The sequence below is a fragment of the Phyllobates terribilis genome, unplaced genomic scaffold, assembly GCF_046119375.1.
Source record: "Phyllobates terribilis strain yellow unplaced genomic scaffold, ASM4611937v1 Scaffold_4__5_contigs__length_816908805, whole genome shotgun sequence".
NCBI lineage: Eukaryota > Metazoa > Chordata > Amphibia > Anura > Dendrobatidae > Phyllobates > Phyllobates terribilis.
The window spans coordinates 173,451,922-173,464,218 of record NW_027362764.1 but is presented as its reverse complement, the minus strand read 5'-3'; the positions used below and the strand labels follow the sequence as shown (position 1 = coordinate 173,464,218).

The 12,297-nt window shown below is 44.4% G+C and overlaps 1 protein-coding gene across 1 annotated transcript in view; it reads left to right on the top strand.

The window, feature by feature from the left end:
* DAZL (deleted in azoospermia like) overlaps positions 1 to 12,297 on the top strand; it is a 138,106-nt gene that overhangs the window by 87,454 nt on the left and 38,355 nt on the right. Inside the window, exon 3 of the mRNA XM_073676575.1 lies at positions 2,066 to 2,157. Coding sequence (XP_073532676.1) covers positions 2,066 to 2,157 — 92 coding nt within the window. The remainder of the gene's footprint in view (positions 1 to 2,065; positions 2,158 to 12,297) is intronic.

The window sequence follows — 12,297 nt, the reverse complement described above, 5'->3', positions numbered from 1 at the left end:
GTCTCACTTGACCACGCTGACAGCACACATTAGTAGAGTGCTTGGAGCGGAGAAGGACAGCAGCGTCCGTATTGGAGTAGATGAGTGAGATTTGTCCTTGGAGCATCTGAGGACAGCAGATTTCCTGCGGGTAAGTACTACTGTCAGCGTTTTAAGACTGATCAAGTCTAGCTCTATCACGCTGGCATCGGACTGACATGCTCTATGGGAATTTCATTTCGATCAGAACTATGGACTTCTACCCTTTCCTCCGCATGACTCTGCCTTTTTCTAATTTGGCAGCATCTTAGTGGGTTGAAACAACACGCCCACAGTACTGATCGACATGAAACGCCCAGTTGAATGATAACAGAATTGGCATATTTGGCGCCCAAGTTTTTGGTGACCTGTCTCCACAATTTGTGAAAGGTCTTCTGCTATCTCATTAATTGCTTAGCGTCTTCCTTCTAGTAGTAGCAGCTATAACCCATGGTCCTGTCTGTGTCCCTCAGTGGACAGTATGAGAAAATGCTTTTATAGAGGGGTGTGAGGGCAATTCTTTGGCATTGCACTGGTGCCCATAGCTTACAGAAGTGTTCTCTTCCATAGAATTTGAAAAAAGGCTTCAATGGGGCTAATTCAGATGTCAGGCGCTTATGGATGGCACTCATACCTATTGTAGTTCAGTAGTCTGTTTTTTTTTTAACCTCTCACGAATTGTCAGCATAAAAGCAAAGAGCCTTGACAGATATTGAACCGATTGTCAGATCGAACTCGCCAAGCAAGTCTATGGTTAATTCCTGAAAAAAAAAACTCAGATCCTTGTGCTGTCTGTTTTTCACGGACTGTTAAAAGAAGCTTGATAAACCTTCGTCAGTGTGTTTTTATCTGAGAAAACCTGATGAAACGCTAACCAAACTGTGATGGTAAAAACTGACCGTACTCTGATGAAACTTATCTAAGACACTGACAGTTTTTAGTGCGCGAAAAATATCATTGATGTCTGAATAAGGCCTTAATAGGTATTTGAATATGTGTAAACCAGACTGGATAAGTAAGGGTCACAAAACTGACATCAATCATAAACTAAAAAAAAAGACCCTCCTACTCGATACAACATTTTATTTAAACTTTAGTAAAAAGGAGGGGCTTCACAGAAAAATTAGGGTCACAGAGAAGGGAATATAGTGGGTCTTGCCCTACCATGGTCTCCTATATTATCCCTGCCTTCCAGCAGAGGTTGGCACCCTAATATTGTGATGTGGGGCCCTACTCGTTGGCTTTCCCTCCCTGGCCCTATTATGCCCTAAATATATACAACATAAACAAAAAGTGCGTGAAATGAGTGACAGGACAATAATAGTGCAGACAATACAAAATCACGTCGCAAAAAAGATGAAGACCACCCAAAGGGTGAGTTTGAGCATCAGTGAGAAATATCTGTTTGGCTGATGACGTTGAAAGACTCGGCCAGATCTGGACACACCCCTTATGGCAATAATGCATGTTGGGGTGGTACCACACCAATGGGAGGGCAATATCATTGAGTACCATTTTTTATAATCCATGTACTGTCAATATTCCCAAGGTGCCCATAGCATTTTTTTCAGCTGAGACTCACTTTTCAATATTTATTTTATATGTCAGGTTTTTTATATACTGGCTTTCAGTGCATTGGTTTATATTGCTTGTTATGGTGCACCACTATTAATTGTGTTTGTGCCTTTAGGGATGTGATTTGCACTAATTGTCTACGGCACGGTGGCTCAGTGGTTAGCACTGTTACTTTGCAGCCCTGGGGTCCCGAGTTCAAATCCCACCAAGGACAACATCTGCAAGGAGTTTGTATGTTCTCCCCGTGTTCGCATCAGTTTCCCCCAGGTTCTCCGGTTTCCTCCCACACTCCAAAGACATACTGATAGGGAATGTAGATTGTGAGCCCAGTGGGGACAGTGCCGATAATGTCTGTAAAGCGCAGCGGAATATGATAGCACTATATAAGTATCTCATGATAAATAATACTACTACTTGCACAACACATGCCACACCTTTGCTATATAGGTTTACTACTTGTTTTTATTTGTAGATGGATGAAATTGAAATTAAAGAATACTTCTCTAGATTTGGCGTTGTGAAAGAAGTAAAAATAATTACAGACCGGAGTGGTGTATCCAAGGGGTGAGTTTATTTAAAATAGTGTGTAGAAAGGACTGATTTGTCCTAATTTAGTTGGTGCTACTTTTATTTTTTCCAAATTCTTTTCTTGTTAGTTTCTCCAAATTCAAAGTTCCATTCACATGTTCAAATTTCGCTTATGTCTACTACTGGTGTCTTTTTGACGGATTGTCTTTTTGTGGGTTTTTTCACATGTCATTGATCCACACAAAAAAGGAGGGATCAGTTTAGTTTGATTCAAATGTAAATGGGACTGGAAAAATAAATGGGGCAGCTCACTGCTTCCATACGTGTTACATTCATGTGCTGTTCATTTTTTAATGATGAATGCTAGTGGACTCTTCGAAGCGGCCATCAATAAAACGTAAATTGTAAAAAATTGACTTGTAACCATACATGAATGAGAATCTGATCCAGCACACCAAATAATCTTTCCAGTTTTTTTCACATGAGAAAAAGGGACTTGTTTATTTGGCATACACGAAAGAACAAAAATTGAGTATTTTTGTGTATTCTCAGAATCCAATAATTGTGTGGTGTCATGTCTGTAACGTTACTGAGTACAGGAGAGTGTCAAGATGGCACAAGCTAGGTCAGGTCAGAGGAATATTTGGAAGGAGAAACTGCAGCACATTACACTGTGTACAATTATTAGGCCATTTTGTGCTTTTGGTAATTAATTTTATGATTGAACAACTCTTCTGTCAGGTTAATCCAAAAGGGTAATAAACTGGAGCCCTAAATATTTAAGAAAGAAGAAGAATATGTACATGTGTAGAATTATTATTCAACTAAATGAAAAATGAAAATGTTCCCATCTCAGTTTTTTATTTTCATCCATAAGGCTGTGTGCCCACGATGCTTTTTTGTAAGCGTTTCCGCAGCTTCAATTCCGCTGCAGAAACACTTAAAAAACGCATGGTAGAAGACCTGCCATGTCCCCCAATGATAATCCGTATGTGCTGTGCACATGCTGCGGAAATTTCCGCTGCGGATTATCATTGCGGGAAAAAAACGCAGCACTACCAATTATTTTGCGGAAGCGCTGCGTTTTCGCCGCCATTGACTTGCATTAGAACGCGCCAATTCCGCAAGACTGCATCTGTACTTGCGTAATTGGCGCATTCTAATGTGCGGATGGTACCTGGGTGTAGAGGAGAGGAGAGTCTCATCCACACCCAGGTACCATTAAAAAAGCTGTAAAAAAAGAATAAAATAAAAAATAAATATATACTTACCTTCTGGCGGCCCGCGCTGCGCTCCTCCTTGCTTCCCGGCACTTTGCGATGGAATGAATGACCTGCGCTGACATCAGCCGGTCCTTCAATTCACCGCTGCCGGCAGCCGGGACGGTGAAGCAAGACAACGCGGGCCATCGGAGGGCAAGTATATATTTATTTTTTGACATTCTCTCGGTCACACTATATAAATCCATGCTGTTTGCATGGATTTATATAGTGTGACCAAGTTGTCAAGCACTTTCCAAGTGATGCTAAAATCGCTTGGAAAGCGCTTGTCAACCCGCATGCAGAAATGCATGTGAAGAACGCTTCACATCCGCTTGTCCCTGGCAGGAAAAACACATGTACAATCCACATGCGTTTTTTCTGCCAGGGAGATGTAGAAACGCTCAGGAAAAATCCTGAGCATTTCTGCATCGTGGGCACATAGCCTCAAAGAGAGAATAATAAACTACTCAAAATGTATAAAGATACAATTCTGACACTTAAAATAAAATTTCATTGCTCAGTATAGTCACCCTTCTTTCCAATGACAGCCATATCCTGCCACATGGAGTCTGTCAGTTTCTTAATCTGTTAACGATTAATTTTTTGGGCAGCACCAACCACAGCCTCCCAGACATTGTTCAGAGAGGTGTACTGTTTCCTACAACGTAAATCATCCATTTAAGAAGGGCCCACAAGTTCTCAATAGGGTGTTGGTGAGGAAAGGAGCATGTCATTATTCTTTAATTTTTAAGACTTTTGCTGCCACCCAAGCAGGGGAGACTTCCATGTATGCGATGGAATGTTGCCCTGCATAAAAATCATGGTTTTCTTGAAAAATGCAGACTTTTTCCTGGACCACTGATTGAAATAAGTGTCTTCTAAAAACTGGCATCAGTTTTGGGAGCTGATTTTGAATTAATCTTCAACCCAAAAAGGACCAACTAGCTCATCTTTATTAATACCAACCTATATCAGTATCCCACCTCAACCTTGCTGGAGTCTGAGTGGAAGTCTCATAACTGATGTAGCTATGGGCCCATCCATTTGGTCCATCAAGAGTCATTCTCATCTCATCAGTCCATAAAACCTTCGGATATTTCTTGGCCCAGTCTTTGTTTTATCTTCTGTGTTTGGCTCAGTGGTGGTCGGGTTTCAGCTTTCCTTACCTCGGCCATGTCTCTGAGCACTGAACACCTTGTACTTCTGGACCCTCCGGGAGGTTGCCGTTGTGGAATATGACAGCACTGGAGGATAATGGCTTCCTGGTCGCTTCATGTTTTGATTCTTAAAGAGGACCTATCTTTAAATTTTTTTTTTTATTCTTTAAATTAAATGCAGATGTAATAACATTTTAATTTGACAAAAACTGATACACAAGTCATATACCAAGTGGGAGAAAAATGATTTTTCTTGGCACAATCCTGGACTCAACTGAGCCGCCTCCAGGCCAGGGAGGGGAATTCCCAGGCCTCTCTGCTGTGCTGATGACTCTCTCCCATGATGCAGTGCATGACAGTCTGTCAGTCTGCGGCCCAGGCACTGTGACTGAACTTGGATGTGTTCAGTCCAGATTACAGCTGTGGGTGTGTGCTCCATAACTACCAGGCAGTGAGCTGGAGACTGCTTGTGTTTCCTCCTTTACCTACTGTTTACCTTGCTCACACTATCCAGCACTGAAGCCTGCTGGAGTAGTGATTGTGCCTCTCCCCCACTGTCACTATAAGCACCTTGATAGGAGAAAGATTTTGCCAGCAACAGAAACTAAATGCTGAAAAGATATGTGCCAGAAAAGAGGGTTATTTATTTCATATGGTCAATATATGTGTAATTGTGTGTATACATGTGTGAAATGTCTGCATATGTGATAAGTGCATGCATGAATATATGGTGCATTTGAGAACTGTAAGTAAACATATATGCAGTGTGTAGGTGTGTGTGTGTGTAGATACAGTTGAAACCAGAAGTTTACATACACTATATAAAAAGACACATGCATGTTTTTCTCAATATCTGACATGAAATCAGAATAAACCTTTCCCGTTTTAGGTCAATTAGGATTACCATAATTTTTAATATTTGCCAAATGCTAGAATGAGAGAACAAATGTTTTAAGGCATTTTATTACTTACTGCAAAGTCAAATGTTTACATACACTAAGATTACTATGCCGTTAAACAATTCTGGACTGCCCATGTGATGATGTCATGTGTTTGGAAGCTTCTGATAGTTTTTTTTTTTTTTCTTTAGCAACATCTGAGTTAGAGACACACCTGTAGATGTATTTTAATGCACACCTGAAACACACTGCTTCTTTGTGTAGCATCATGGGAAAGTGTAAAGAAATCAGCCAAGATATTAGGAAGAGAATTGTGGACTTGCACAAGTTTAGCCCATCATTCGGTACAATTTCAAGATACCTGAAGGTGCCTCGTTCATCTGTACAAACGTAAGCAAGTACAAACCAGATGGAAATGTCCAGCCATCATACCACTCAGGAAGGAGACTGGTTATGTGTCCCAGAGATGAACGTGCTTTGGTCCGACATGTGCATATCAACCCAAGGAAAGCTGGTAAGATTGTGTCAGTATCCACAGTGAAATGAGTACTGTATCAACATAGGCTGAAAGGCCACTCTGTCAGGAAGAAGCCATTACTCCAAAAGAAACACAAAAAATCCAGATTAATGTTTGCAAATGCACACAGGAACAAAGACCTTAATTTTTGGAGACATGTCCTGGGGTCTGATGAAGCTAAAATTTAACCTTTTGGGCATAATGACCATCGTTACGTTTGGAGGAAAAAGGGAGAAGCTTGGAAGCCCAAGAACACCATCCCAACTGTGAAACATGGGGGTGGCAGCATCATGTTGTGGGGTTGTTTAGCTGCAGGAGGGACTGGTGCACTTCACAAAATAGATGGCATCATGAGAAAAGAAGATTGTGGCAATACTGAAGCAGTATCTCAAAACATCAGCCAGGAAGTTAAAGCTTGGGTGGAAATGGGTTGTCCAAATGGACAATGACCCGAAGCATACTGCCAAAATGGTAACAAAGTGGCTTAAGGATAACAAAGTCAATAATAATAATAATGTTTTTATTTATATAGCGCCAACATATTCCGCAGCGCTTTACAATTCAGAAAATTTACAGACATTATCGGCACTGTCCCCACTGGGGCTCACAATCTAAATTCCCTATCAGTATGTCTTTGGAGTCAATGTTTTCGAGTGGTCATCACAAAGTCCTGATCTCAATCCTATTGAAAACTTCTGGGCAAAGCTGAAAAGGCAGGTGCGAGCAAGGCTACCTCCAAACCCGTATCAGTTACACCAGTTTTGTCAGGAAGAATGGGCCCAAATTCCGACCAAGTATTGTGAGAAGCTTGTGGAAGGATATCCCAAACGTTTGACACAAGTCATTCAGTTTAAGGGCAATGGTACCAAATACTAATGAAATGTATGTAAACGTTTGACTTTGCAGTAAGTTATAAAAATGCCTTAATATATAATATGCATATATGTGTGTGTGCATATAAATGTCACGCAAGGTGTGGGAAAGAATTAAGTGCAACACAAAGGGAAGGGAGCACAGACGCTAGGGTAAGGGAGAGTGGAGACCTCCTAGGCTGATCTGATATCACCCTGACTGCCCTATCATCCCTATAGTGGTTCCTCACCAATCGCCGCACAGGAACCTAAACCCTGTATTTCCCTAGCTCTAGGCCCTGGATAGGGAAGGCGATTTTAGCACTAGTCAGTCCCCACTAGCAACTAAAGACAACAAGGGAGACACACATGGGGAAGAGTAACTTAGCTTGAACCAACTTAAGAGAGATTACACCAAACGTCGTACTAGCACCAGGGAGGAAGTAAGCAGACTGTAGAAGCTCCAAGCCTTCACAAGGAAACATGTAAATGTCACCGGCACCACGTTGCTACAAACAAAAGTATTTAAACACCTAGACCTGGGTGTCAATTAGCAGGAGGGAGGTAGCCCCTTTGTCCTAGAGTGAGACAGATTCAAGAAGTTGTGTGTAATGCCAAACAAAGAGCTCTTCTGCAACCAACTGCAGGGCGACTGTCTCACTTGTGTTATGCGTGTGTATATATAGACTAGCTATTGAACCCATTCTACACCCGGGTAGCGAGCATTATTATTGGTATATGGTCTCCCATGCTGGTATCTGCTGCCCCCCTCCTGGTATTTGCGCTGCCCCCATCCTGTCTCCACCATCCTATCCTGGTATGCGTGGCACCCCTCACCCCCAATCCTGGTATGCGTGGCACCCCTCATCCCTTTCAAGCTGTACACACATACAAAAAATAAACACTTTTATACTCGCCTTTCTTCCCTGTGCTCCAGCGCTGTGTCCTGTTCTGCCGGAGACTGGGAGGAGTGCGGCGCCGGAGCACCACGCTGTCCGGCGCCATTTTGCTGAAGACACTGCAAATGTGTCTTCAGTAAAATGGCGCCGGATAGCGCTATGTGCATGCGCAGATCCGGCGCCTCACTCCTGCCCCGGTCTCCGGCGAAGAGAGGCGCCGCGGCAACACTCCTCCCGGTCAGGTAAGTATCGGTGTCTACTCATACCGTGATCTCCGGCACCATACACTCCTCTTTCCTGTAATGGCTGGATGCCTGCTTCTGTCTGGAGCCAGACTGCGCGTCACGCATGCGCAGTCTATAAAGGCTTCAGACAGAGACGCGCATCCCCGGTTATATTATAGATGGCTAGAGAGCTGGCGATAGCAGTTTATGTAACTGCATAATATGGTTGGGTCTCTCTGTCTACATCAGGGGTCTCAAACTCTGCTGGGTATATGGGCCGCACATGGAAAAAATTTGAATTTGGGGGGCCGCATTCTTTGTTCAATGTGACATTTTTAGTGATACCATTTTTTTTGTATACACCTTTTGAACATTTTTGCCGTGTTTATTTTTTATGGCTTGGGTCGTTATGGATGTGGCGATAATAAACGTGCACTTTTTTGTGTTTACTTTAGTTTACATATAAAACACCATTTTTAGTGCCCAATATTTTTTCATGCTTTATTTTATTTTTTATTTTTTTTACAATTTTATTTCCCCCAATTGGCCACATACAGTAATATTGTCTTACAATTAGCATCATATAGTAATAATGGAAAACATCTTGTAGTAATGTTCCCCATCCAAGTCCCCATCTTGTACTAATGTGCCCCATCCAGGTCCCCATCCTGTGGCTATGTGCCCCATCCAGGTCCCCATCCTGTGGCAGCGTTCCCCATCCAGGTCCCCATCTTGTGGCTCTGTGCCCCATCCAGGTCCCCATCTTGTGGCTCTGTGCCCCATCCAGGTCCCCATCTTGTGGCTCTGTGCCCCATCGAGGTCCCCATCTTGTGGCTCTGTGCCCCATCCAGGTCCCCATCCTGTGGCAACGTTCCCCATCCTGGCGCCCATCTTGTACTAATGTGCCCCATCCAGGTCCCCATCCTGTGGCTATGTGCCCCATCCAGGTCCCCATCTTGTGGCTATGTGCCCCATCCAGGTCCCCATCTTGTGGCTATGTGCCCCATCCAGGTCCCCATCTTGTGGCTATGTGCCCCATCCAGGTCCCCATCTTGAGGCTATGTGCCCCATCCAGGTCCCCATCTTGAGGCTATGTGCCCCATCCAGGTCCCCATCTTGAGGCTATGTGCCCCATCCAGGTCCACATCTTGAGGCTATGTGCCCCATCCAGGTCCACATCTTGAGGCTATGTGCCCCATCCAGGTCCACATCTTGAGGCTATGTGCCCCATCCAGGTCCACATCTTGAGGCTATGTGCCCCATCCAGGTCCACATCTTGAGGCTATGTGCCCCATCCAGGTCCACATCTTGAGGCTATGTGCCCCATCCAGGTCCACATCTTGAGGCTATGTGCCCCATCCAGGTCCACATCTTGAGGCTATGTGCCCCATCCAGGTCCACATCTTGAGGCTATGTGCCCCATCCAGGTCCACATCTTGAGGCTATGTGCCCCATCCAGGTCCACATCTTGAGGCTATGTGCCCCATCCAGGTCCACATCTTGAGGCTATGTGCCCCATCCAGGTCCCCATGTTGTGGCTCTGTGCCCCATCCAGGTCCCCATGTTGTGGCTCTGTGCCCCATCCAGGTCCCCATCTTGAGGCTCTGTGCCCCATCCAGGTCCCCATCTTGAGGCTCTGTGCCCCATCCAGGTCCCCATCTTGAGGCTCTGTGCCCCATCCAGGTCCCCATCTTGAGGCTCTGTGCCCCATCCAGGTCCCCATCTTGAGGCTCTGTGCCCCATCCAGGTCCCCATCTTGAGGCTCTGTGCCCCATCCAGGTCCCCATCTTGAGGCTCTGTGCCCCATCCAGGTCCCCATCTTGAGGCTCTGTGCCCCATCCAGGTCCCCATCTTGAGGCTCTGTGCCCCATCCAGGTCCCCATCTTGAGGCTCTGTGCCCCATCCAGGTCCCCATCTTGAGGCTCTGTGCCCCATCCAGGTCCCCATCTTGAGGCTCTGTGCCCCATCCAGGTCCCCATCTTGAGGCTCTGTGCCCCATCCAGGTCCCCATCTTGAGGCTCTGTGCCCCATCCAGGTCCCCATCCTGTGGCTCTGCCCCATCCAGGTCCCCTCTTGTGGCTATGTGCCCCCTGTGCTGTTCTTCACACACATAAAATAGAAAAAAAAAAGATGATTCTCACCTGTCCTCCCTTCCCTCGGCGGCCTTCCTGCAGATGTGGCCCGCAGGCACCACAGAGTCCGACCCCTTGACGATCCCGACCTGGTCCAGGAGGAGCTGCCGACAGCAGCGCTGCATTGCCGCACAGAGACTGTCTCCCAGCACAGCATTTTCAATGTCAGCCGCCGGCCAATCAGAGGCCAGCAGCTGACATCTGCATATGGCAATGACGTCATACTCGCTGCGCCGACACGCAGATATCAGCTGCTGGCCTCTGATTGGCCAGCGGCTGACATTGGAAATGCAGTGCTGGGAAACAGTCTCTGTGTGGCAATTCAGCGCTGCTGTCGGCGGCTCCTCCTGGACCAGGTCGGGATCTTCAAGGGGTCTGTGCCTGCGGGCCGCATAAAGCAGCCTCAGGGGCCGCATGCGGGCCGCGTGTTTGAGACCCCTGGTCTACATAATACATGTATATGTAGCGTTCTCTTGAGAGAGCACTTCATATACATGCATTATGTAGACAGAGACCCAATCATATTGTGCAGTTACATAAAAAAGCTCTGGCCATCTTTCTATCCATCCATCCATCTATCTATATATACACGCACACATATATATATATATGCCCACGTTACATACATTGTCCCTCTTTCTGTTATGACCATTTGATAATTGAGCTCTTATGGTCACTGCACTGCTGACCAGAGGCGCTGCCTAGCAACCAGCCTCTGGGGGTGTGTCTCAGAACACAGCGCGCTGAGCTGCCAATCCCAAGATGGAGGCTCCCATAAACTGATTATCCTATTTCATAACTCAAGTAATTCTTCCAAAGGTAAATTATTTCATGTTTATTTATATCTACAGTCTCCTTACTGTAATTTACCATTATATGTGTGGAGGTGATAGGTCTTCTTTAAATCTTTGGCAGTTAATGTGCCTCTTTTATCCCCAACATGTTTTGTGACCCTGTTGACTATTTGCAACAAGACTTTTGATGGTTCTATGATCACACCGCAATATCTCAGCAATTTCAAAAGTGCTGCATCTTTCTGTAAGACTTTTGACTTTTCAGGGTCAGTTAAATCTCTTTTGGCCAATTTTGCATGAGGAACACAAGTTGGCTAATTATTCCGAACACCTTGATAAAAGTTGTTGTATCCTTATTCCATACCCTCCCTCGTAACACAAATACACATCACCTGATCTGCTTCATATAATAAGCATTCAAATTTATACCGCTTGGAGTTGGGAAATCTGCATAAAAACTATGATATGGTCAAAATACTCACTGGACTAATAATTGTGTGCACAGTGTATTCATCTTGAGGTTGCATAAGAATTTTGGGATGGTGCTTTCTAGGTGGAGGGGGGCACACAGAAGGTGTGTGAGAGATGTGGCACAGATGAGCTCTGTCTATTAAGAAGTATAGTCTATAGCAGTGGTAGCGAGCTTTTAGAGAGTGAGTGCCCAAACTGCAATCCAAAACCCACTTATTTATCGCAAAGTGCCAACACAGCAATTTAACCTGAATACTGATGTTTTAGTTTAGAAAAACAACTCCTACATTAGAGCGCTATATAGGTCTATAGCAAAGAGCTTGTAAGCACTGCACTCCAAGCCTAAGATACTAGCCACTGATTGCAGAGGAGGACTGTTCTTGAGAATGGAGAGGATTTTTAATCAAAAGTAAAATTGCAAAGTTGTTTGTTTTTACAACCTCTTTGCAATTGTAACCCTTTGTCATGATGAGAATAACCCTTTAAGCTAGGGATGTCAAACTCTAATTTACATAGGGCCAAAATTAAAAGCTTGGACAAAATCACGGGCCAACCTTGATATTTGTTAAAAAAAAAAAATAAATTAAAAAAAAAGTCTACTATTGAAGTTTTTCCTTATATAAACTATTAACTTTTGGAATTATATTGGAATAATGTTCTGTAAGAGCAGTAAAAAGCATATGGCCTAATTTAACTATGTAATAACAAAATAACAAAGGATATCAAACCTTGAATAAATTATGATGCAAAGGAAAGTGCCCCCAAACACAGTATGATACCCCCAGAGTGAATTCCTCCACACGAACAGTATGATGACCCTACTGTACCCCCTCCCTCAATTTCCCCAACAAAGAATGGTGACTCCATCATAGTATGATTCTCCAACTGTAATCCCCCACACAGCCCTCCATACAGTATAATGGGCACAAAAAGTCCCCCACACATTGTAGTGGGCACCACGTAGCACCCC